We start from the raw sequence: 26,557 nt of genomic DNA, 5'->3' as shown, positions 1-26,557 counted from the left end.
AAAAAAAAATCAATTGAAAAATATCCTCGGGTGAGGACTAAAAAAATAACCACCTCCCTGCTCCTGGCTTGTCAGAAGACGGAGAGGAGACGTGGGCTGTGAACAGGTTGGATCTGTCACCTGGGGCTGTGTGTGATGGCTACCACCAGATGGAGGGTCCTCGAAGGGCATCCCCTCTCCATGCCTCTGCTCAAAGCCTCGGGCCTCTCCCGGCACCCGGAATGAGGGGCAATGTATGTCTGAAAGAAATGGTTTCATACCCTAGAGCTTGGGGAGCATGGAAAGCAGCTGTAAGCAGGTGCAGAGGGACAGGTGGTAGAGTGTGGTCAAGAGGCCAGTACGCTTCCCGCACAGAGGGGGTCCATCTGGGGATGGCCAGGCAATGCATTAGATAGAACCCCATCTTAGGGGAAGGAGGCCTCAGTTCGGCTCCAGTAGTTGAGACAATGACTCTGGGAGACTGGGAGCCAGGTTCTTGCCCTCTCTGGGCCTCCCTGTGTCCACATGTAGAGGTGGTCAAGTGGCCACCTTGCTGCTCTTCCAGCTTGAGTTCGGTAGGCGATACTGCCAATGGGTTGGCTCATGTTCCCTCTGTGCTCACTGCCCCCTTGCCTCCCCCCCCACCCCGCCCCAAACACATACCCTGCTGGCTTCTCTCTACGGGAACCTGTGACTCTGCCTGAGGCCTTTCTCCATGGAGCAGAGCAGAGAAGCCCTTGATGAGTGATAGTGTGACTGTCCCAACCATCCACCAGGAGGATGGAGTAGACTCCAACCCAAGACACAGACACTGACTTGGTCACCGAAAGAACATTATTTCCATAATTAAGGCTACAGGTGTAGAAGCTCCCCCTTCGTGGTCTCTGCCCACTCCCACCAGACACTAAGATACCTTTTTGGCCATAAACATCTCCTGTAGAATTACCCCTAAGTTCCCCCAGATTGTGGAGGCTGGATGGGCCTCCCCTTCACAGCTCAATATGCTCTGTTTGGGGTGACGTCCTGGCTGTGCCCTGGGCAAGGAGCTTGGTGAAGAATGCCACTTCCTCATGTTTCAGCTTCTGGGCAGCCTGGGTGGGGACACCAATCTGCAGGTACCCTTCCTTCTGGTCATACAGGGGCCAATGGGGCAGCCCCTCCCCGTTGGGGTTCCTGGGAACAGAAAAAACATCAAATAGAAAAGCCCCAACGCTACTGTGTGGTCCCAAAAACTCCCAGAGATTTGCAGGGACACGCCCCCTCCTGCCCCAGCTTCATCTCTCCCAAAAGACTCAGACCCCTCCATAGGCAGGGACCTCCCCATCTCCTGGGAAGCCGGTCCCTTTGAGAGTTCTCATGTCACAGATCTCAGGGCCAGGAGTTTGACCATCTTTGTCAGAAGCTACCCCTCCCAACAGATACGCCCTGCCCCTCGCCAGCCCTGCTCTGGCTGCTCACCCATTCCTAGCAAAGTTGGCCCAGAATTTCATCATCATCTTGCTGAGTTTGATCTCTTCTTCGGAGGCACCCTCTGGAGGGAAGAAGAGGAAAAGTCTTTGCTACTCCACCTGTGGTCTTGGGCCTGCAGCAGCCACACCACTTGAGTGCTTGTTGGAAATTCAGATTCTGACCCCGACTCCAGACCAACAGAGGTGAAAACTGCGTTTTAAGAGGACACTGGGTCATCTCTGTGCACTGGAAGCTGGGGAGGTACTGATGGAGGACTCAGCCCAGGGCTGCAGTCAACACATAGACCTTGGTGTTCTCTGCCCACCCACCCACCCCACCCTCCCTCTTCAGAGTTGCAATGCCACGCCCAGGGGTTCCCCTACGGCCACCCCACCTCCCAGGATTGTCCTTCTGGGAGTGTTTTGGATCTCAGCCACCCACTCACATTTTCATTGGATCTGAAAAATAACAGAAGTGCAATGACCCTAAGAAGTCATCCAGTGAGGATATGGCACTGGTGTGTCCCAAACAGGCCTGAGGTGGGTCACACACAAGTCGTCCATCTCTGCTGATAGTTAGGGTATTAAAGACATTTAGGAATATGATCTTTTAGAGAAAGGTTGTCTCTAAAGATCATATTCCTAAATATATTATATTTTTAAAAATATGAGCTTTAGATAGATAGATAGTTGGGTAGATACACAGAGGGATGTATGTTAGCCCTGATTGAAGGTTAACACCTTATAATTCTAGCCTTACTCTGACATTCTGATAGACCCTTGTGAGTGGGACCTGACTGGGGACATTCTAGCCCGTGAGCAGGCCCTGTCTTACTGATGCCCACTGTGCATGTCAGAGCAAGTGAGAGGGGGATCTTTGTCGTTCAACCTGTCACGGTGAATTTGGGAAATGAAGACTCAGAGAAAAGAAGAAACCTGCCCAAGGCCACCAAACCGAGCCCTGACCCCAAACCCCCCTACCTCCAAGGGCCATCACCTTTTAAAAATGGAGCCCCGAAGACTGAGAAGATTTCATCCCCGTGGTCCCCTATCACCGTCTTGGGCTTCCTGTCTGCCAAGAAGCTTGGGCGATACCGAAACTCATACATGTAGGTGGGGGCTCCGGCATCTGAGAAGACATGATTGACGCACGTTCATTTCACCCGTTCCACACCTGCATGGTGTCAAGGCCTCCGGGGGACCCTGAGCACCCAGGGAATTAGTGGCACGCCTGGGTCCTGAGCACAAAACAACAACAATATGAACAGCAGCTGCCCACGTGAGTGCCAGAGGTGTGCTGGACAGTATCCCGCACATGAGGGATCCGCATCATGGAGAACTGAGATTCTGAAAAGGGTCCTGGCTGGCAGACTAGGTGAAGGGGGACCCTAGAAAAGGAAGAAACACCAGAAGGAACACCCCCTCTCTAGGTGAGCTCACCCATCCCTCACCTCACACCCCACCCACACAGCCCTGGGTCAATGCCAGAAAATCCCAGGGTAGACCCAACACACACAGGGATGGACAAGAGCTGACCACAGACATGGACATTTTCCAGAACACCTGCCCCCACACCTGCCACTGCTCACCCCTTTGGACCTTGCTGGTCCCAGACAACACTCCTGATCCTATGCTTGGTTTCACTCCTCCCACGGCTCCACTGGCTTTGACCTTGGGAAATCTTCCAAGACACATCTTCCAAGATTAGCCATCCAGCCCCACAGACCCCATCGCTACAGGTGAGGAGCGCCTGTGGCAGATGCTGTCGGTGCCTCACCATATCCCTACTTCTGGGCATGTCAGCCCGGCTTCACATCCAGCGTCTGGAGCTCTTGGCCTGAGGTCTTCAGCCAGCAGAGACCACTCTGCCCCTAAGTACAGCAGAGTGAGCCACCCTAGGGAATGAGCCACCCCTAGGAAATAGCCTTTAACCAGCGACTCATGCAGTTGGAGGTTAAGTACCCCAACTCCCTCGTCGCTCAGGATGGCCCTGAGACATGTCTTCTGTTGGGCCCCAGAGCACCGGCTCCAGGGCCCACGGGGCACACGTGCTTGACTGTGCAGCAAGCTTGACTCCCTCTCCTTCCCATGCCACTTCTCCACTCCTCTCCTGGTGTCCCTGGGGTCACCTCCAAATAAACTAGCGGCATTTGGATCCTTTTCTCAGAGTCCACTTCTGGCAGAAACCAAAACAGGACAGCGCTCCACCCCCGGCCACATGGGACCAGCCTCGGAGGCCTGTCTATGCTGAGGGGTGGGCAGGACAGACAGCGAAGTTGCTGGGCTTGGTGTTCCTTCCTGTCCAATCTCTGGGACTCACCTCTGTGGCCACGCGCCACAGTCACAGCTGGGACAGCAAATACCACATCTCCCAGCAAATCCAAGAACCGGTCTTTTTTTTTGACAGGGTCATCTGTCCCTCCTAAATACTTCTCAATGACCGCTGGGATCAGTGCCTCAGGGATGTTCTGAAATGGAACGAAGAGTGAAAGAGACTGCCACCCTGGCTGAGCGACATGGCTTCTCCCGCCAATGAGCACGGCTGTGCAAACCCTCCCTCTCCCAGTGTCCACATGATGCTCTCAAGTGCTGTGCAAAGCCGCCCTCCCCCAGTGGGAACGTGGGAAAGGCCAAAAGTGGGAAGAAAACCCTCTGGCCCCAGTCTTCATTCTGCCATTTAATTGCTCAGTGACCTGGGGCAATCCCCTGTCCCTCCTTGGGTCTCAGCCCATCCCGGCAATTCCCTAGGCCCTTACAGTGACGGGGTAGGACTGCCACAAGAGTGACGAGGCCGTCTTCTTGTCCAGCTTGTCTTCAGAGATTGGGTAACCCATCATCTGTTAAAACACCGGGTTAGCAGTTGTTACTCATTTGGGAACTAACGGGAAGAACCAAACTGACCAAACAACCAAACCGGTGCAGGCTGGGAGACAGCTTGTCATGTCTTGATGGGCAAGGACTCTGATGAACTGGGCAAAACCAATGAGTGAAACGGACTTGTATCCAGAAACTCAAGGAGAGTGAAGAAATGAAGTAAATGTTAAAAGAAGCCGATTCTGGCCTCTGCAATATAATGCAAGCTAGTGTTGAAGGACAGAGCCCTGGGGATGACACAGACGTCACAGATACCCCATGCATCTAAGATGACCCAGGAAGCCCCCATCCTGTCATCATGGCTTTGGTCCTTCAGAATAACCTTTGAAACCGGGCTCAGGTGAGTAGTGCACAACAGCTCTGCACATAACCATCCCATCCAAACCTCTGCTCTAAGAGCCTTGACCAAACTCTAACACTGCTACCAGCAGCGTAGGCTGGGTCCCTGGGTGACTGATCCCAGCCCCCTGAGAAGGCTCTGTGCTGCCAGGAGAAGGCACTGTTTGTTCCAGCCAAAGCCTGTCTCTGCCCTTAGAACTGTACATCTACCACCAAAGCTGTCGCTCAAGGACCTGGGAGCTGTCCCTCCAAAATGCAGACATGCAGGGGACAACTCTGCTCTCTCTCCCCGTCCCTCGCTGCAACTGACACCCCTGTCTGCTGACATACACACAGGAGAGGTGTGCTTCTCTTCCAGAGAAGTGCCACTTCACAAATCCAGGGGGCCGGGTCTCTTGGCAATCCCCCATGCTCCCTGCACAGAAGCCTTTCCATGGCTCCAGCCTTGAGCTTCAGGCTTTGAGTGGAGTTCACACTGGATCTTACCCCTGTTGCAGTAAGATAACTGAATCAAACCTGTTCCTACCACTTCTACTAGTATCTGGCTTTATCTTTGACAGAAAGGAAAGCCCTTCCTAACATTTAGAAGTCAATTTTACCACAAGAGGAAGGAAGCTGCTCTGACTCCTTCTAATTGGATGACAAAGAGCATGCCTGGGGATTTATGGAGAAACTGGAAAGCATTGAGCCCAGGGGGAGAGGCTGCAGGGCCCCAGGCCTTACTGCTGAGCTCCCCTCCTTCCCAGTCCTTAGTTTTTCCATATGCACACTAATTCTCTCTACCAGCACTGGCATTCCAAGGATCTTAGACTGGAGACAATCAGAGTTTGGGGGAGGGGGCCCCAGAGCCTCACCACCCAGGTGGCTGTTGGGCCATCCCAGGGAAGGTTTCCATGGAAATGACAACTTATGCAGAGGGAACAGCTGCCCAGGACCCAGAAGGGAAGGGTGGTCTGGAGAAGGAAGAGATCCTGTGACCAGAGATGGGAGGCTGGTGGGATGGGCGTGGAGGCGAGTCTCAGAACAGGCTCACCATTGGAATCATCCATCCGAACTCTTGCTGGTTGATTCCGACGATGCACGGAACGGAGTTGAGCTGCTTTTCAGCCAGTAGCTCCTCTGGCATCTTCGGCAGCAGCACTCCATCAACCACAGAACACATTACGGGCTGGCCCTGGGAAGAGGACATAACAGTGTCCATGCTGCCCTCCCTGCTCACATCCACTTCCTTCTCTCAGCTCGTCTGAGCACTGCCAGCACCACACACCTGTGTGCCTGTGGGCAGCGGCACAGAGCTCAGGGTCTAACAAAGCAGCTAAGTCTGTGACCCCAGCAGATTAGCAGTGGGCAGGTGATGGAGGGGATCTCCCTCAAACTGAAATATGTAATAATATTGTGTTAATATTTGTGTTTTATATAAAACTTTCAGCTTGAAGTTTATGTCTATCTATATGTATCTCTCTCATGACAGTCAATTCTCATTATTCACAGTGGTTACGCTCCGTAAAGTCACTGTGGCCTCCGAGTTAGTGAACCCTGAGCCACGGCTCCCAAATCCCACTGTGTACACTCAAACCACCAGCAAACTCCATCCCCAGTTCCCAGTTTCCTTTTCTACGAATCACTAGCCATCATTAAACACTCCATATTTTGTGTGTTTATTGTACTCTCTCCTCACTCCTAGAGGGCCGGGTGTTGTGTCTGCTTTCTTTGCCTGTGTCACTGGTCTATCCCTCCACCACATCCACCCACCCCCACTCCCCGCTCAAAACTCAGGCCCCGGCACATAGTACTCAGTGCTAATGGAATGTTTGCTGAATGACTGAATGCATTTTATTCAATCCTCAAGACACCTTCTAGGGCTGTGGTTCTCAACCTTCCTAATGCCACGACTCTTTAATACAGTTCCTCATGTTGTGGTGACCCCCAACCATAAAATTATTTTTTGTTGCTACTTCATTACTATAATTTTGCTACTGTTAAGAATCACAATGTAAATATCTGATCTGCAGGATGTATTTTCATTGTTAAAAATTGAACATAATTAGAGCATAGTGATTAATCACAAAAACAATATGTAATTATATATGTGTTTTCTGATGGTCTTAGGCGACCCCTGTGAAAGGGTCGTTTGACCCCAAAGGGGTCGCGGCCCACAGGTTGAGAACCACTGTTCTAGGGTAAGTGCTACTGTCCCCAGAGAGAAAGCAGAGGGGGTAGGACTGGGAGGCATTGCAGAGGTAAAGGCATGGGAGCCTGGTGGCCCTCTGGAAGGTGGGAGGAAAGGAGGAAGGAGAGGGGGAAGATTCTGTTGGAGTTTCCTGCGTGGCTGAGAGGAGTGTCCTCAGGCTGAGGCTCCTGGCTCCCTTCCTGGTGACCCTGCACACAGTGGCTAACCAGCCCTGCAGCCTCCCAGGAGATCTGGGCTCCTCCTTGCAGGCTCCTGAGAGCCCTGATGCAGTTACCTCCGTCTCCCCAAGGTGGGAGTTTCTAGTGCAGCCTTCTCCCCCTGGGGCATATTTGGGAGCAGGAAATAAAAACAAGAAAAACTCTAGAGCCCGGCCAGCCTGGCTCAATGGTTGAGTGTTGACCTATGAACCAGGAGGTCACAGTTCAATTCTCAATCAGGGCCCATGCCCGAGTTGCAGGCTCACTCCCCAGTGTGGGGCATGCAGGAGGCAGCTGATCAATGACTGTGTCTCTTCACTGATACTTTTATCTCTCTCTCCCTCTCCCTTCCTCTCTGAAATCAATAAAATTATATCTTTTTAAAAAACTACTAAAAAGAAAGAAAGGAAGAAAGAGAGAGAGAGAGAGAGAGAGAGAGAGAAAGAAAGAAAGAAAGAAAGAAAGAAAGAAAGAAAGAAAGAAAGAAAGGAAGGAAGAAACACAGGAAGAAAGACAGGAAAGAAAGAAAGGGTGTAGACTGGGCCCAAGAGACACAGAGTTAGTGACTAAGAGCACTGGACCGGGAGTCATAGGAACAGGTTGTGGTCCGACATCTGGTCCTCCTGGCTGTGTTACCAGGCAAGTCACTGCCCCTTTCTGGGTCTCAGCAATATAAACACAAGGAGTTACTATGCGTCCACAGGGAGAAGTCTTTCATTCATCCTTAACTGGAGCTTAAAGGTGTCAAGATTTGAAACTTGTGATCCAGAAACCAACAGTCTTTACCTCTCGGGGGTCTCCATGTAAATCAAGACGCAAAAAATTCTGTGAAAACAAAGGCAGAGCATGTGGGTGAGAGGCTTCCTGGGAGAAAGCCGGTCTTGGTCAGCTGCCGCCAAAGGTATCAGGCCCTCCCTCCCGGTGCCGCCCTGACTGGCCAAGAGGAAGTGGGCAGGACATTGACTCCCCTGGGCATGAGCTCAGGGTCTAGGTGTGGGTGGGGGAGGTGAGCTCTGGCGAGGATTTCTGTTGTGTGTGCCTGCCCTGCCCTCCATCCATTTCCCCTTTTGGTTCCCCAGGCAACAACACCCCAGTTTTAGGGGGCCTCCCTCATCCTCATTCCATGAGTCCAGACATCTATAGAAGACCTGGGTGCTCCATCTTCCTGACCACAGAGATTAGCTCATGGATTGGCACGGTGCCCATGTGAGTACAATGGACTTTACCCCTAAACTCTTGCTAGAATTATTGGGAAAGGGGGTTTCTAAGCAGATCGGAAATATGTCTAGACTAGAGTGCTGCCGTTGCCTTGAACCTCCTCAGGGGACCAACCTGCCTGAGAGTAAACCAACGCTAAGAGGTAAATTTGAGGGGTACAGACAGATTCTAAATAATAGATGTGTGTCTGGGTCCAGCCATGCCTGAAGCCATCCACTCCTGAACTTTTCAGCCACCTAAAGATTCTGTGACAACACATTCCTTTTTCTGCTCAAGACACTTTGCAAAGAGTTTTCCCATCTTGCACCAGAAAGTCCTCACTCATATACCCTCACTGAAATTCCCGGATTGGAGAGACTGCAGGTTGGGCTGAGGGACCCCCTAACCCCCATGCACGAATTTCATGCACCGGGCCTCTAGTAGTGTAATAACCCTCCAGCTTGGCCAAAATGTACTATGGTGCCATTCTTGTTTTCAGAGATATTTTTGTATATCCATCAGGTGGCTTGTCCCTCTCCTGGGCTGCAGCCTGGCTGGTCCCCACCCCATGCTTCTCTCTGTGTATGCTCACCACTATTGCGCTGGTTCATGCTACTCTATAGCTAACAGGCCTGACTAGTAGGTAGAAACTAACCAGTAGAGTCCCTTCATTATAGGCTTTATTTCTACAGGCCAGGTGTTTATGGTGTGCGTGCTTGCATGCATGCTTGTGTGTGTGTGTGTGTGTGTGTGTGTGTGTGTGTGTGTTGGGAGAGTGGATAAACATGGCAAGACTTCCACATGATCCCAGAAAGTCTCAGAAGGGTAACATGGGTTCTCTGAGTTTTCCCCAAGTGACCAGTCCTCCCCTTAGAACCTTACAAGCTGGGTCCTCTTGTGCCACGTGGAATAAATGTGTCTCTTTCCAGGCTTCAGGAAACAGCTGTGTTTTAATTCCTTCAAAACACTGGTCACCTTTTTTGAGTCTGAGAAACCAGAACCCAAGCCCTAAGGCTGCCCTGGGTTCAACCCATGGACTCTGAGTGGAGTTCCATGCAAGAGGCCTGCCCTGGGTGCCCAGGAATGTCTCCTGAAGCTCATATGGTCCAAAACAGCAAATGCAGGGACTCAGGTTACTTTGGGCTCACACTCACCCCCTCTACGAAAAAAAGGGAAGAGTTCCCATTGGCCCTAGATGCTGTATTCTCTGGGTGAATGTCCCACTGTAGCTTCCCTGTTATGACCAATGCCATAGACACCCTTCAGTCCTCAAATGTCACCTTCTCTGTGATGAATGAATGGATGGACTGATGGATGGATGGACTATGGTTGGGTAAATGGATGGAATTGGTGAATACATGGAATATGGGTGCATTGGATAGTTGAGTGGATAAATGGGTGATACCTAGTATATACATGACAAATGGATCATTGATTTTAGAGAGATAAATGGTGGATATAGATATATGGTGGCTGGATGATACATGAACGATTGATAATAAATCAATGAAGTTATGGATAGATTGATATTAGGATGAGAAAAGGATATTGATGAATTGGATATATTTGTAGAGGGATAGACAGATAATAAGATGATGAATGGATGCTGAAACCGGTTTGGCTCAGTGGATATAGCGTTGGCCTGTGGACTGAAAGGTCCCAGGTTCGATTCCGGTCAAGGGCATGTACCTGGGTTTGCGGGCACATCCCCAGTAGGAGATGTGCAAGAGGCAGCTGATCGATGTTTCTCTCTCATCGATGTTTCTAACTATCTATCTCTCTCCCTTCCTCTCTGTAAAAAATCAATAAAATATATTTTTAAAAAAAGATGATGAATGGATGGATGGTTAGCCTAGGATCACAACTGAGGCAGGGTCTCAGAAATTCTAGAAACTTGGGCCATCACTGGGTCATAACTGATCATTTCTAAATTAACCAAGAAACATTTTGACAACCTTTCTGAAATTTTTGTTCTTGATATCCCCCTTCCCCAAATTCAGGATGGTAGTTACCTCTAGGAGTAAATAGTGTCTAATTTCTTTAAAAAAATATCTCTGAAAACAAGAATGGCACTATAGTACATTTTGACCGAGCTGGAGGATTCTTGATCATTATGTCAGTTTTTGACATTGCTAACATTTTAGGTATCTACACTAATAAAAGACAAAGATGCTAATTGACCATACCTTTCCTATGCCCAAGCCACGCCCACCAGCCAGTCAGAGCTACTATATGCAAATTAACCCAACCAAGATTGGGGCTGGCAGCCACGGAGCTGGAGCAAGCAGAAGGCTTGGTTGTCCTGGCGATGGAGGAAGCCAAGCTTCCTGCCTGCCAGAGCTGGCTGGGGCCTCCGCAAAAGGCAACAAAGTTTCAATCATAGAAGCTAAATAAATCCCAGATACCTGCTTCCAGCCAGCCTCCACTGGGAGCTTTGGTGGCTGGGGGCCATGGCCAGACTATAACAGCCATCAGCCCCTCAACCAGGCTGGTCATACCCTCATGGGGTGAGGGTCCCCACTGGGGAGCTTGGCCAGCCTGAAAACAGCCATCAGCCCCTCACCCAGGCTGGCCAGGCACCCCAGCAGGAACCCCCACCCTGAAGGGGCAGTGGTCAGCCTGCAGACAGCCATCAGCCCCTCACCCAGGCTGGCCACATCCTCATGGGGTAAAGGTCCCTGCTGGGGTGTTGGCCAGCTTGCAAACAGCCATCAGCCATAGACCAAGGCTAGCCAGGCACCCAAGCAGGACCCCTTTCACTGAAGGGGGTGAGGCCAGCCTGCAAACCGCCCTAAGCCCCTCACCCAGGCTGGCCAGGCACCCCAGCAGGGACACCCACCCTGAAGTGGGTGTGGCCAGTCTGAAAACAGCCCTCAGCCCCTCACCCAGGCTGGCCAGGCACCCCAGCGGGACCCCCACCCTGATCTGGTACACACTTCAGGGCAAACCAGCCGGCCCCCACCCAGGCCTCTTTCCTCTATAATAAAAGGGTAATATGCAAATTGACCCTAACAGCAGAGAGACTGGGAATCACTGGTCACTATGACACACACTGACCACCAGGGGGCAGACACTCAGTGCAGGAGCTGCCCCCTGGTGGTCAGTGTGCTCCCACAGGGGGAGTTCTGCTCAGCCAGAAGCCAGGCTGGCGGCTGCCAGTATAGCAGTGGTGGGGAGAGCCTCTCCCACCTCCTCAGCAGCACTAAGGATGTCCAACTACAGCTAGGGCTGCTCCCCACTGGCAAGTGGACATTCCCCGATGGCTCCCGGGCTGCCAGAGGGGTGTCTGACTGCTAGATTAGGCCCAATCCCCTAGGGAGCAGGCCTAATCCAGTAAGTGGTCATTCCCCGAGGGGTTCCAGACTGTGAGAGGGTATAGGCCGGGCTGAGGGACCTCCCAAGTGCACAAATTTTTGTGCACCAGGCCTCTAGTTTCATAATAAAAGAGAAGAAAAGAAATTCCCTATTTAGGTTGAGGGGTGCCATTACTCCAGAGAGGACAGACCCTGTCCCAGGCAGTGTTTCTGGGACAAGGGGGCAGCTGAGATGATAAAGCCTGAGGCCAAGTTCCCATGGTGGGGCAGGCCTGTGTGGATGGAGAAGGGAGGCACCTACCATCTTCAGCGATGTCTCCAGGAGCTCGTCCTCCGACTTCTGGCGCAGGCAGTGCACCATGACTGCCGAGGTGGTGGTTTGACAGCCGGCAAAGGTAGCGATTTGCTGCAGAAATCACAGGGGACAGCAGCATTCAAGAGCCGTGTCCCTCCTGTCAACGAGTTGATGTTCCATCCCAACCTTAACTTCTAAAGGCAGCGGGAGAGGAGGGGGAGCGTGGGGGGGGGTGGGGGAGGCGGGGGGTTGCAGACATTTCTCTGGACCAGCAGGCATGGGCCCTGGGCCTCAGTCATGCCAATTCCGCCAACTCTGTGCCAGTTTCCTTCTCTCTCTTAAAAGGGCCAAAGGCTCTCAGAGCCGGATGTCTGCAGAGGGGCAGCTTGGAGTGGGCTTTAGGGCATGGCGTCCAGAATCCCACTGTCTGGTTTCAAATCTCGGCTCATCCTCTTACTAGCCTTTGGCCTCTATCTAGTGAATCGTGCACAGTGTGGCCAGAGGAGAAGTTGACACAGAGAGAAGAAAGCAGGCTCTCCCATGGCGGGCCGTGGAGAGCGTACATTAAGGGGAGCTTGGAGGAAGGTGCTGTAAAGAATAAAAAGTCTTAAATTCCCTTCATTGGCCAATTTCTAGTTCCTGTGTGACAGCAGAATCCTGCCCCATCTCTACCACCTGTTTCCTCTCCATAAATCCCCCCTTTCCTGACTTAAGCCTGGCCAAGTGGACTTCTGCTGTTTACAACGAAAGAGTTCTGGAAAACCTCGAAATTCTCGCCCTCTTCGTTTCCTCCCCTCCTCTCTACCAGCCAGCCCCTTTCAGCCTGGCGGCTGCCCCACTGAGCCACACAACCACTCTCACACCCCAACTGAAACACTCCCACCCCAGAATCCTGTATGCGCTCGTCAGCAAAGCCCCACCTGCTGCGTGTTGCACTCCCTTCCTTGGATCCCTATCAGTCTCCAGATAAAGACAAATTCTTTCCTGGGGTCCCAGGCAGCAGTGTCCCTGCCAACCTCAGCTCACTCCAGGTTGCCTCTGCTCTTACTGCTCTGGCCTCATCAGCCTCTCACACCCCGCCCCCGCTCCCCATCTCTGACACTTCCTCCTGCCACAGGACATTTGCACACATCGATCCTGCTTCCTCGGACATTCATATCTCACCAAGCAGGTTACTGCTCATCCTGAGGATTGCACGTTAGTAATCACTTTCTTCAGGGAGCCTTTCCCCCTACACCCGGGATTAAGGGCTCCTTCTGAACTCTGTCATGATGTTAAGTACCTCTCCTTCCTGCTCCTACCATGGCTGACATTGAATAACTGTGTGATTATGTAGTTGTTAACCCGTCTCCTCCATTAGAATGGAAGGCGCACAAGGCTGCTAGGAGTCTGGCTGTATCAAAATTATTTGTTGCCCGGTCAGCATGGCTCAGTAGTTGAGCGTCCACCTATGAACCAGGAAGACACAAGCCTGGGGGGCAGGCTCGATCCCTAGTGTGGGGCCTGCAGAAGGTAGCCGATCAATGATTCTCTATCATCATTGATGTTTCCATCTCTCTCTATCTCTCTCTCTTCATCTCTGACATCAATAAAAAATATGTATATTTTAAAAAATTATTTGTTGAGGCAACAAATGAATTGACGAATAAATTCTCCAGGAACCCAGCCTAGTCACAAGGCCCCTCGGGGAGAAACCACTCTAGGCCCATATGTGGCCAGGGGCGGGGTCCCCAGAACTCAGGCCCTCCGAGAGATGACACGTGGCGATAGTCCACTCCCCACGCTCGGCCCGGCAGCCCACCGTGCACACTCTGGGGAGTGTGGTTCTCAGGAGCCTGAGTTCCGGCTCTGCCCTGATGCCTTGCTGACTTCGGTGAGGGGCCTCTGCTCTCTGGCCCAGTTTGCTCAGAAGTAAAACTGGAAGGGAGGGTGAGGGGTCTCCTTGATCCTCCACTCAGCCATTCTTCTGGGATGATCTGGGCCTGACAGCTGAATCCCATGGCAATGCAGGCCCCCGAGGACTCCAGGGGAGCAGAGCAAAGGGGGTAAGGGCTGTCCAGCATGAGACCTACCTGAGCTGTGGCCTTCACGTCTTTCTTGACCAGGGCAGAGATGAGGGACACACCACTCTGGGAGATGGCCCGGTGGAAGAGATTCTTGGCCAGGGGAGATAACAGCTGCGAGGGGAGCAGAGACGAAGAGAGTTGAGGCTCTCGGGGAGGGTTCTTCAAGAGCTTCCCTAGCTCCATCCTGGCCCATTCCCCTGGGCTCAGTGGACATAACAGGACCCCGCCTGGCCTGTTCCCCAGGCTGACCCTGAGGCCCTGTTTCTGTAAGAAAACAGCTGGTAAGAGCCCAGGGCACAGAGCGAGGAACACAACAGGAAGTGTGTGGCAAGCGCCTATTTTAACCATCAAAAGATCTGAAAGACAGTTTGGCAATTTCCGGTAACACTTTCAAGACAGAGTTCTGAGTCTACATTTCAATTCCTAAGAACTCACCCTCAGGAAAGTGATCCTGGAGGCACATGATGGTGTCTAGGGGTGCCCGTGCTGCTCATGATGGGGAAAGTGGGATCACATTGAGTAAATAAGCTACTTTTTAATTCTTACCATGGAATACTATAAAAATAAAATTATGGGAGAGTACTTCATGGTTAGGAAAATATTTATGTTAGACTGTAATGTTAAGGAAGTTTTTTATTTAAAAAATCATAGATAAATGATAGATAGATAGATAGATAGATAGATAGATGATAGGGTGAGTCATCAGAAAAAGACTAGAAAAGTAAGTGTCAACATGTCCATGGTGACAATCTCTGGGTTATAACATTGTAGGTGACCTGCTTTTCTTCTTTGGGCCTATCTGTACTTCTCCTCTTTCTCCACTTCACAAAATATCAAAGCTTCCTCTGAGTATTTAAATATGAAAGCAAAAGTGTTTTAAAATATGGTAGCAGCACAGACACTCTGCTCAGCTGTGAGGCAGCTGGAGGGGTTCTGGCAGCTCCCAGCGCCTTCTCTTCTGGTTCTCAGTCTTTGATTCTCTCCAGGTCCTCTCTGGCCCCATCTCCCACACCAGGCTCCCAGATGTGTCTGTGTTCCCTGTCCCATCCCCACCCTTACGCCACCCTCCCGTCCCCTCCCTCTCTCACTTGCTTCCCCCAGCCCAGCTCCCTCCTGCATTCACAGAGACTGCTGTCCTCCTTCGTGGGCGTGGACAAACCACAAGAACCCCTGTTCTTAGTGAGTGCTCATGGCCTCCTGACATGTGGATCTGGCTTTAGGCCACACAGAAACACTCGACCCAACTCTCACAGCTGCCTCCTCTTCTTCATAATTTATACCCACCCCTGCTCCCCAGGAGAAGCGAGGAGAGTCCTCATGGAGAAGGGATTAGGAACTCAACCAAGCCAGGAGGAATGTTGCAGGCTGGGGCTGGAGATGATTATAGCCCCAGGATGCTAGCGGAGCCCTGAGCTCCCAGGGGAGAGTTGGGCCATTAGCTTTCTACTGTCTGCTCTGTGCAGAGTAGGGCCAGCCTTGAACCCAGGTCTTGTTAATAATGGTAAGCGGGTCTCCCAGGGAGCCCATCTGTACCCACATCGGGGCCAGGAACACTTACAAGAACAGAGACACTTTCAGCTCCCGCGGATGCTCCGAAGATGGTCACAGAGCCTGCGTCCCCTCCAAAGTTGGCAATGTTCTCCTGGACCCAGTGCAGCGCGGCCAGCTGGTCCAAGTGACCCCAGTTGCCCCGGCTGTGTTCATCCCCTGTGCTGTGGGTAAGAGAACAGTGTGGGACAGGGGGCGGGGGAGGGTTAGAGTCATCATGGCTGGATTCCCAGGACCATAGCTTGGGCTGGGGGCTCTGGGTGAGCCCTCCACAGCCCAGACTCACAGGTGTAGCATTGTCTGTTTAGCTCTCCATCCATTCACCTGGCATGTACTTACTGAGTATCTGCTATGTGCCAAACATGGTTCTAAGAGCCTGAAGCAAAATAGGCAAAATCTCTAACTACAGGGAGCTCACACTACAGATCGTCAACAAATAAACAGGTACATATAAGAACATAACACCAGTTAGCGAAAGTGCTCTCAGGGTAAATAAAACAGGGTCAGGGAAAAGGCAGGGGTGGGGCAGTGGGGTCTTATTTCAGATCAGACGTCTAGGGAAGGCCTCTCAGAGGCAGCCGCATCTGAGTAGAGATCTGAATGAATGAGCACAAGAACCTTGCCAATATCCAAAGAAAGAAATTCCAGGTGACAGAGATAGCACGTGCAAAGGCCCCAGGGTCCATGAACAAAAGTGTGAAGGCAGAACATGCAGCCAAGAGAAGGAAGTTCTTCAAAGAGGTGTGAGGGGTCATGTTGCCAAGGTTGGGCCCAGAGCTGGTGGGTCACTGGAGACCTCCTCCTCCACTAGAACAGTCCAGTGGTGTGGTCTGAGTAGGAACCTGACTGGTGTGTGGACAGGAGAGACTGGAAGGAGAGAAGGCGTGGAGAGCTGATGGAGCAGTTTTAATGTAACGGGGAGCAGAGAAATGGGCCGGTGGGTGAAAGAGATGAAGAATCTCAATGAAGGCGTTGCATGCTGGGACTTGACTCCCATATCGCCCTCCTCCAGCCTTACAGGTCTTTCCAATGAGTGTCTGTCCCACCTCCTGTCCACCATTCATTGCAGGGTCCAAGGTCCTGGGGCCGGTACATTGAGAAAACCTACCAGTAACTCTGCCTTAAGGAACCCTGGGTCCTGTATCCATGAAGACTCCATGGAGAAGACTCTAGCCTTGGCTCATGCACATGCCAACAGTGAAAGCAAACCGGGTAAGTGACCCCAACATTCCGCCTGAGAGGCTTGTCCTCTGGAATCAGATGCTCTGACACCTCCCAGCTCCAGACACACGTTCCATCACCCAGAAGCATTCCTTGAGCTCCCGCCCAAGTCTGCCCTTCCCTCCTTTCCCATGAGAGGTGAGGTGTTGAACCTGCTGCTCTAACTGCTGTGCTGCTGTCATTCCAGAGGTGTGCCGTGTGCTGTGGCAGCACGGGTCAAAAGGAGGTGAGCATTTCAGAGGCGGGAAGGTTTGAGTTGGGCCTTATGGGATGCACAGGAGTGGGTCAAGTAGTACAGGCATTCCAGGCAGAGGGAAGAGCACACGCAAAAGCTCAGAAGCAGGTGGACAAGTGTGGTTGGGAAATGAGACGGTGTGTGGAGCCCAATTATGATGGGATTTGGACACCTTTCTGGGGAACTGACATGACATGACCAGAGCTGGGTCCTGCCACCCTCACTTCAGGGGCCCATGTGCTGTGCGGAGTCCAATATCTTACCTGAAGAATCCCCAGAGGCCCAGGCGGTACTGAATGATCACCACCACCACGTTTTCATGGGCAGAGAGGGGCAGTCCGTCATAGGTTGATGCCCCGCCCACCACCAGACCTCCTCCGTGGATCCACACCATCACCTGGACAGGAAGGAAGCAACCACACAGGTCACAGATAGGAAGCAGAGCTGGGAAGGACCTCCAAGGGTTGTCTGGTTGATCAGGACTCAAGGAGGCTGTTCTCTGAAGCTCATCAGCCCCCAGCAAAGGTGGGGCAGGCAATCGCTCTCCTCCCCACTCCCCCAGCTGGGGCCAGGCCACCCCCACCCATGCACCTGGCTGCCCCTGTCTGTCTCTCCAGCCCCAGTGCTGCCTGCTCCCAAGGCTCTTCATGCTGAGAACAGCATCATGGGAATGGCCAAGGCCAACGGGGTCATCTTCCCCCAAACACTCCCATCATCCTCATGCCTGGGCCCCTCACTGTGCTCACCACACTCTGCCTGGGAAGCCCTTGGATTTCAGCATTTGTCACCTCTTGTTCGGTGAATTAAAGTCCTCTCCTGTGTGTGAATGACTATCTCAAGAAGCATTCATGCCCCCTGTGGTATCTCTTCCTCACATCCCTCCCTCTGCACCCCAGGGACTGCCCCCAGCAGACCTACCCCCACCTTCTGGCTGCCCCTCTCTGGGCCTCTGCGTATTGAGGAAATGTTGCCTCACTGGGACAGTGCCCCAGCCAAAGACAATGAGGAAGGGAAATTAGCTCAAGAACATTGAGATATTGAGGCAAAGACAAAGACAAAGGACACGGCTTCTTGGACTCCCCCGACTCTGCCTCCACTCCTCTGTGCCACCCTGGGACACTGGTCAGAGCAGCATCTTTGCAGCTGACAAACACCACCCATTGGCTCGATTTTTCAGAGAACCCTTGCCCTGGTCCTGCCAACCCGACTGGGTGGCCTCGCCTTCCCTGATTCTCTGTCTGTAAAGGGAGGGTTGGGGTGTTGCCTTCTCAGTGAGGTTCCTTCAAGCTCTAATTTGACTGGAAAGCATGCCTTAGCTTCTCTGGTAATCAGATGCCTAACCTTGCAACTATCAGTACTCATGCTTGTCCCTCTGTTCGCAGGAGAGTTCGTGGAAAGAACTGACGATAGGTTACAGATGTAAAGCAAAGTCCCCTGGAGGCACCATGACTATCGCTGGGGGAAACTGAGGGATGGAAAACATGTGTTTCTTGGGGTCACGTGGCCTGGCCAGGGAGAGCAAAGAAAGCCCAGGGCCCCTGAAATAGCTGTGGCTGGGATACTCCCCCCACTCCCCCCACCACGCTGCCTTCCTCCTCCCCAGTCCACACCTGGAGATCCCTCTGACATGGAACGCACACCTTACCGGCAGCCTGCTCTTCCTGCTCAAGTCGGCGGGAGTGTAGATGTTTAGGTAAAGGCAGTCTTCAGAGAACTTGAGAGGAATGTTCTCCTTTCTGTTGGTAAAGAGCCTTGAGAGCACCTGGGCCGACATGGCATCTTGGGAGCACCTTGGGGAGGTGAGGGGAGGTGGATAGAGATATACTCAGTTTCAGCCAGAGCTGTGCTCAGAGCCGTGGCCTGGGAGCTGTGCCTGTGCAAAGCTGCTCTTAGCAGAGAGAAGATGTTGAGTGGGTAGGAAGCCATGAGCGGGGGCCCTGGGGCTCACTAAAGCCTCCCAGCATCATGCATAGTGAGAAGGCCTGGCTCCTCTCCTCGCCCTAGCAATTTCTGATGTACCAGGTCAAGTACAGGAGGCTGCCTAACTACTGCCCCCCTGGGAGGTGGTCGTTCTGACACCCTGGACGAAGCCCAGCTCTGGGCTGGGCTCCCACGGAGAGTGCAGTGGGGCCATGCGCCTCCACCAAGTAACCCAGGTGGTTGAGTCCTTCTAGTTCTAACAGGTGACTCCCATTCACTCGAACGGCAGCAGATGTGTGGGGCCCGTGACAGGTCAGGGGTAAAATATTTGCAGGGCGACATCAAGAGAACTGCTGCAGCCCCTGGTTTCCGAGGTGACCTTTGGTGACAATATGACAATTGGTGAGTCCTCCCAGGGAGTCAGGCATTCACTACTCCTTGTGACCAGGTAACTAGACACACCTGGGAACTGAGAACTTGCCAGGTCCACACCCCAAAGCACTCCCACCCACACACCTCCTGGCTCACCCCACTCTCCAAATATAGCGAAGTCCAAGTCAGGAGAATAAATAGAGTCTGTACCTCTGATCCCCATCAGCTGCTTAATTTTTTAAAAAATATATTTTATTGATTTTTTTACAGAGAGGAAGGGAGAGGGATAGAGAGTTAGAAACATCAATGAGAGAGAAACATCCATCAGATGCCTCTTGCACACCTCCCACTGGAGATGTGCCCGCAACCAAGGTACATGCCCTTGACTGGAATCAAACCTGGGATCTTTCAGTCCACAGTCCAAATCTCTATCCACCGAGCCAAACCAGTTAGGGCAGCTGCTTATTTTTTAAAAATTTTTTTACAAAGCACTTAGTATCCTATCTATACTAATAAAACGGTAATATGCTAATTAGACCAAATAGAACGGACATCTTCTGGATGTCCTTCCAGACAAAGCTGCAGTGGCTGTGAAGGCCGAGGAGGGCCAGAGGCCGGCAGTGGCTGAGGGACACCTCTTCCCAGTGCACGAATTTTCGTCCACCGGACCTCTAGTTCTAACATATTACATAATGTATGTATTAATTTGCATGGTGTTTATCATCTATCTCTCCCAGCTGGAACACAAGCTCCATGAAGGTAGGAATATCTGTTTCCTTCACTAATGGAGCCCAGGAACTTAGAACATGCCTAGCACACAGTAGGTGCTCAATAAATACTTGTTGGATAAAGAGTGCTAACATGCTGTGGGAGTTCTGGAATTTGTTATTGTTTTTCATAAATCTATTTTTACTGATTTCCGAGAGGAGAGAAGAGGGACAGAGAGATAGAAACATCAAGGATGAGAGAAAATCATGGATTGGGGGCCTCCTGCACACCCCATACTGGGTATCCAACGGGAAATTCAGGCATGTGCCCTGACCAGGTATCAAACCGTGACTTCCTGGTTCATAGGTTGACGCTCAACCAGTTAGCCACGCGGGCTGGGCTGGAATGTTTTTAAGGATCTACCGTATCTTAAGGATCCAGAACAATGGAGAAGGCGCTCAAAAACGTGCCTTGGCACTTTCCCACACCCCTTTGAGGCAAATGTTCCACTAAAAGATGCCAACACTTACATAGGAGGGTAGGAGGTGGTGTTCTTCACGAAGGTCCATGGCTCTGCAGGCTGTGGAGGAGCAAACCTCAGGGGTCCGAGCGGCGGCTTGGCAAAGGGGACTCCCAGGAAAACAGCCACGGGCTGTGCAAAGCCTTCTAGACTGACATACTCCCCCAGGACCTGGCCCTGCACAGTGTCCACCACAGGGGGCGAAGGTGGGTGCCCTGTGGGCGTGGAGAGGAAATGAGGACACGCCCGCGGTCAGAGGTTGGAACTGGACTCCAGGTGGGTCTTGCCCCAGGTGACCCTGAAAGAGCCCCCTCAACTCCTAGGCCTCCATTTCTTCTTACGTTAAAAAGAGAGGAGGTGAACCGGCCTTCCTAACTCATAGGGTCCTAAGGAGCCCGTGGGAATTGGAGGAATCACAGCATCAAGTACAACATCAATGCCAGGAGAGCTGCTGGGCACGGACAGGACATACGGTTTCCATGCTTAGGAGCCTCTGGAAACCATTTTCCATTGAGGTGCTGGTGCTGAGCTGCAGGAGGAAAGGGGGAGCAACAGGCAGCCCCTCTTCTTAGCAGCCTGGACCTTGCAGGGGGAATGAGCCACATACACACTGGACCCTACTGCTGGGAAGGAAGAAGGAAGGGGTGGGTGTCATGAGGGAGGTATCCGTTAGGTGTTACAGGAGCAGAAGAGGGAGCAAGGCCTTCTGATTGGAGGCCTCATGGAGTCGGTGCCCTTGGTGCTAGGACTTGTGGGGAAGACTGAACAAGGGGAGATGGAATGGGGCGGGGTGGTGTGGGGGTGGCGGGGGGAGAGACACCACAAGGCAAGACCTGCCTGAAGAAGAGAGAATGACTCATTGGGCCAGAGCGATCTAAGGGGAGTGGAAAATTATCCTGGAATGAGAAGCTTCATGTCTGCCTGGGCCTCGGGTGCCAGGCTAGGGGTCTGGGCTTTACACAGTGGGTCCATGAGCAGAGCAGCCATGAATATTTGGAGAATGAAAATAAACTCCAGATGGGTCCTGGGCTGTCAGGGTACTGATAGCCACAGAACTGTGGGTCCAGGAGCCACAGATAGTATAACCATGCAGAAACTTTATTTTCCTTAATCTGGCCTTTATTTTTTTTTATTGATTTCAGATAGAAAGGGAGAGAGAAACATCAATGATTAGAGAGAATCTTTGACCAGCTGCCTCCTGCACGCCCCTCTCTGGGGATCGAGCCTGCAACCTGGGCATGTGCCCTTGACTAGGAACAAATCCAGGATCCTTCAGTTCACAGGCCGATGCTCTATCCACTGAGCCAAACTGGCTAGGGCTGACCTTTATTTTTTCCCCCCTTTGATTCTAACTGGCCTTACCCAGCACCCTGACTCGCTCAACTTCCCTCTCCCTTGCTCAATCATGTAGCCCAAGCATATCAAACCTGTGACCAGTGGCCTGAGAGTTGGACATGCTTGATGTAGCCCTCATGACAACTGGTCAGCATCCAGCAGTCTTAGGAACAAGGTCCTGGTTCAACTGACTATTGATTGAATTTTTTTAATCCTCACCTGACAACATGTTTGGAGAAAGGAATGGAGGCAGGGAGGGAGGAAAGAAAGGAAACATCAATGTGAGAAACATCAATCGGTTGCCTCCTATACACGCCCTGACCTGGGATTGAACCCACAACCCAGGTGCCTTGACTGGGTATCAAACCTGCAACCCTTTAGTGCACAGGACGATACTCAAAAGACTGAGCCACCCCAATGTGGCTCAATGGACTATTTAGGCAGAGTTTTCAATCAAATGGAACACAATATCTTGGCCTCAATTGTGTTTTAGCTTTAGACTCAGGAAAGCAAAATGATCCCATAGAACAAATCCTCACCATGTCTTTTATTTTCTGTTCTGATACATTGACTGTATGGCTGACTCTGGAGGGACTGCCCCTGCCCTCTGAGAGTGAACCAATTCCTAGAGATAGTCATCAAATTGCCCTTCTAGCATGCCAGTCTGTACCCCTGTCCCCCTCCCTCAACAGCTTCTTTCTCAGACTACCATGCCCCAGCCACTATCTTCCTGCCCTAATCACTCCAGGGCCAGATCCCTGCCAACCTGCCAACTGCCACTGAAATTGCCTATTTGCATAGCTTGTCCTGACCTGCAACCACCACCAAGACTCTTGCCACACTCCCTCCCTCCTCTGTCTCCTGACCTACCCGCTGTTTACCTTGAGGCCATCATGGTGGTGGGCCCCTTCTGCCTCTTGGAAACTGGGAGTAACAACCTATTTTCTCAATGAGGTGGCTCCTGATCTGCTGGCCCTCCAGCAGTTTCTATAAAAACAGGACACTTTAAAACCACTTCTTTATTTAAGGATTCTTCCATGGCATTTCCTCCATCCCCAAAGAATCAAACCATTTCATCCTCAGGAGAACCCCCACTCTCCCCCCCACCCCCACCCCGCTCCCAGGGAGGTGTAACATCATCACACATTTAAGAGAAGGAGGCTGCTGAAACCGGTTTGGCTCAGTGGATAGAGCATCAGCCTGGGGACTGAAGGGTCCCAAGTTCGATTCCGGTCAAGGGCATGTACCTTGTTTGCGGGCACATCCCCAGTAGGAGATGTGCAGGAGGCAGCTGATGGATGTTTCTCTCTCATCGATGTTTCTAACTCTCTATCTCTCTCCCTTCCTCTCTGTAAAAAATCAATAAAATATATAAAAATAAAAAAAAGAGAAGGAGGCGCCCTGACAAAGGACACACAGGCCTTTGGAGTTGATGTTAATATGCTGCTAAGCCGCTCTCCACGATTTGGCCACATCTGGACCAATAAGCAGGGGAAATAAACAAGCTCCTGCAGGTCCTCGTCCACAGGCGGGAGGTGAGCGGTGGTCTGTCTCCACGGCCCCTCACCCCTGGGTCTGCTGCAGACTCGGGGATGGCACTCCCATTACGCTGTTTGGGAACCGCACCTGTCACGGGTTCGCCCAGTATGCAGCTCCCCCACCTCGCACCAGACACGGGTTTCCAAATGTGCCTTCTCCCCCCGCTATTTGCATTTCAGAAGGACTCACCCCAAACTGTGCAAGCGGCCAGGGAGCCCAGGACTAGAGCGAAGAACCACATTGTGGGAGGACGGCAGCTCCTGGGCCACAGGTCTCTGTGCAAGCGCCTCTGCCTCCAGGAGCTGCGACCTCTGCCCCTCAGCTCCCTGTCAGCAGCTCCCGCCCCACTGCCGCCCTATCACCTAATCAGGATGCAACACAGAAGCTCCAGGTCTCCCAAAGGGCTGCTCAGGGCACAGCCAGGGCCTCTAGGCCACGCCCACCCAGAGTTGACCATCTTTCCCCTAAACAGCCTGGACACAGCTCTCAGGTTACCTGAGTTATCACACAACTTGTTACATAAGGGTTTCTCCCTTGGCCCCTTCAACTTTGGCAGACGGTGAGCTTCCCAAGGCAGCAGACAAGGGGGGGGGGGGGGCGGTTCTCTGGGGGTCCTCAGAACAAGGCTACAAACTTTGTGAGCAACTCTAGCCCCATAGCTGCTCAACTGGGGAATTTAGGACAAATCTCTTAGCTTCCCATGTGGTGTTTGGGGGGCAGGGGGAGGAAGTGGTGGTCAGTCCCCGAGGTAGCTGCTTCTATAAAGATTGGCCTGGCCGGAGACAATTTGGCTCAGTGGATAGAGTGTCAGCCTGCAGACTGAAGGGTCCCAGGTTCGACTCTGGTCAAGGGCATGTACTTAGGTACCTCCGTTCCGGCTCGGAGACAGGGGGCAACCAATCGGTGTATTTCTCTCACATCAATATTTCTCTCTGTCTCTCCCTCTCTCTTTCACTCTCTTTAAATATCAATAGAAAAATATCCTTAGGTGAGGATTTAAAAAATTAAAAAGAAAAAAAAGGTTGCCCTGGGTAGGATTCTTATCTTTTATCTAGCAGGGAAATAAACACAGGTCATGAAGCTCACACAGGTAAAGAGCACCCATATCTCTACCCACATGGGACAATCTGGGTTGTCCTCTAAGCAGAGGCTATTTCTAATCACCACACCACACACACACACACACACACACATGCACGCACACGCACACGCACGCACGGGCCTTTGCAATCTGGGAACACCACCTGGCTGCTAGCCTCTGAAGACTGTAGGGTGTTGTATCAGCATCTTCAGAGCCCCAGGGTGAATTATTCTTCTGGTCCCACTGTTCAGTCACACCAGGGACACCAACCCGTTCTGCAGGGGCAGCCACCTCCAGACCTTGCCCCGTTCCCGCCTGGCTCAGAGTCATCTGCAGAAGGGATGGGTGAGGCCGGAGTCTGAAGCCAGACCTCAGCGTGGCTCACATGCATAAGCCCTGCCTCACATGCATAAGTCCCCAATCTCAGTTCCTATATTATAACAGCATTTAAAGGTATAATCACCAGATTACCAGATGCAGTGTTTCTTGTGTCAGTGGGAGGTGTCTGGGAACACAGCTTTCCCTTGGGGGAGCTCCTTCAGGTTTCCCGTGTGGAAATGGATTATCTGGAGAGTAAAATCCTAGGAATTGGCCTTGACTCCTAAGCAGCTGGACAAGTCTTAGGAGAGAAGACACCCCCAGGGACTCCAAATAAGCCCCCCACCCCCTCTATCTCCATCAATTTACTCAAGAGATACATGGCAAGCATGCATGCAGCAAGCACTGGACCAATGTGAGCCCATGAGCTACTGTGCCCTTCACTTGGCTTTGCCCTTCACTTGGCCTTGCCTACTAATCATGGCATGAATCGGCACAGGCTTTGTGGTGGAGAACACTGCACAGACAGACCAGGAGTTGGGGGGCCCACTGGGTGACACTGGGGGTCTCTTTCTGGAGAAAGAGAGGCAGTGGGTGGCTCATGTACCATCCACTCCAAATCAAAATTCTGTGGATCTAGAATTCTGTGACATTTTTCTGGAACCTCAGTTATTTTCATATTAACATCCATTTTCTGCCATGTCAGCACACCATCTGTACTATTATTAGCAATTTCCCTCCAGTGTCTTTTACTTTAAACACACTCATTCAACAAGAAAATGTTACATCATGGCCACACGTGGAAGACGTGGATGACTTGTCACAAATAAAGGTGAGCATGGAAGGTGTGTCACTGCATTTTAAAAAAGTAAAATGTTGGCAATCATAAGCAGAGAATATCTAAACTAATAAAAGACAATGATGCTAATTGACCATATCTTTGCTACAACCACCAGCCAATCAGAAGAGTATGCAAATTAACCCAACAAAGATGGCGGTTAATTTGCATACACAGGTGCCCAGCAAAGACTGAAGACAGTGTAGAAGGAAGCCAAGCAGTGCAGAAGGGAGCCATCGGAAGAGAAGGAAACGGATCGGAGGTAGCAGAGATCAAAGTGGAATGAGGCAGCGGACATGGGAGGGAGTGAAATGGCAGAGAAGGGAGGGAGCGAGGTGGCAGAGAGGGGAGGGAGCCGAAGCAGAGGACATGGGAGGGAGCCGAGGCGGAGGGGGAGGGAGCCGAAGCAGAGGACATGGGAGGGAGCCGAGGCGGAGGGGAAGAGAGGGAGCCGAGGCAGTGGAGACGGGAGGGAGGCGAAGCAGAGGACACGGGAGGGAGCTGAGGTGGTGGGGAAGGGAGGGAGCCAAGTCCACGGGGAAGGGAGGGAGCTGAGGCAGCGAGGGAGGGAACCGAGGTGGTGGAGACGGGAGGGAGCCCAGGCGGAGGGTAAGTGAAGGAGCCGAGGCGGCGGAGATGGGAGGGAGCGAAACAGCGACTGAGGAGGAAGCAAGGCAGTGGGGAAGGAAGGGAGTGAGGCAGCGGGAAAGGGAGGGAGCCGAGGCAGCAGAGAAGGAAGGGAGCCCAGGCAGCAGAGAAGGAAGGGAGCAAGGCAGCAGAGAATGGAGGGAGCCCAGGCAGCAGAGAAGGAAGGGAGCAAGGCAGCAGAGAATGGAGGGAGCCGAGTTGGCGGGAAGGGAGGGAGTCAGGCAGCAGAGAAGGAAGGGATCCGAGGCACTGGAGAAGGGAGGGAGCTGAGGCAGCAAAGACGGGAGGGAGCCGAGGGCGAAAACAGAGAAAGAAGGGAGGGAGGCAGCAGAGAAGGGAGCAAAGCCCGCCTGAGTGGGTTTCACTCCTTTCTC

The 26,557-nt window shown here is 52.1% G+C and overlaps 1 protein-coding gene across 1 annotated transcript; it reads right to left on the bottom strand.

Annotated features, from left to right (window-relative positions):
* Positions 1 to 795: 795 nt before the first annotated feature.
* On the bottom strand, positions 796 to 23,613 carry LOC138996869 (liver carboxylesterase 1-like). The gene is made up of 14 exons (XM_070398092.1): positions 23,488 to 23,613; positions 20,435 to 20,639; positions 18,550 to 18,694; positions 17,168 to 17,301; positions 15,459 to 15,612; positions 13,907 to 14,011; positions 11,841 to 11,945; positions 7,815 to 7,853; positions 5,674 to 5,814; positions 4,184 to 4,264; positions 3,748 to 3,895; positions 2,425 to 2,556; positions 1,438 to 1,510; positions 796 to 1,152 (listed from the first exon to the last, which is right to left on the bottom strand). The coding sequence occupies exons 1-14, from the start codon at positions 23,537 to 23,539 to the stop codon at positions 969 to 971; spliced, it is 1,698 nt and encodes a 565-aa protein (XP_070254193.1). The 5' UTR covers positions 23,540 to 23,613; the 3' UTR covers positions 796 to 968.
* Between the last annotated feature and the right edge of the window lie 2,944 nt (positions 23,614 to 26,557).

Source organism: Myotis yumanensis, unplaced genomic scaffold, assembly GCF_028538775.1.
Source record: "Myotis yumanensis isolate MYYU_CA2020_CCGP unplaced genomic scaffold, mMyoYum1.0.hap1 SCAF_18, whole genome shotgun sequence".
NCBI classification, from domain to species: domain Eukaryota; kingdom Metazoa; phylum Chordata; class Mammalia; order Chiroptera; family Vespertilionidae; genus Myotis; species Myotis yumanensis.
Note: the sequence above shows the minus strand (reverse complement) of the source record. Positions and strands in the feature narration are given on the sequence as shown.

What these genes read in the sequence shown, in the direction of transcription:
- LOC138996869 (XM_070398092.1), bottom strand. Translation starts at nt 23,539, where the DNA reads ATGTGGTTCTTCGCTCTAGTCCTGGGCTCCCTGGCCGCTTGCACAGTT. An exon ending in CTGAAAGTGTCTCTGTTCTT is followed by an intron (nt 14,012 to 15,458) that starts GTAAGTGTTCCT and finishes CTCCCCTCGCAG; the next exon opens with CTGTTATCTCCCCTGGCCAA. An exon ending in GGCAGTCCTACCCCGTCACT is followed by an intron (nt 3,896 to 4,183) that starts GTAAGGGCCTAG and finishes GTTCCATTTCAG; the next exon opens with AACATCCCTGAGGCACTGAT.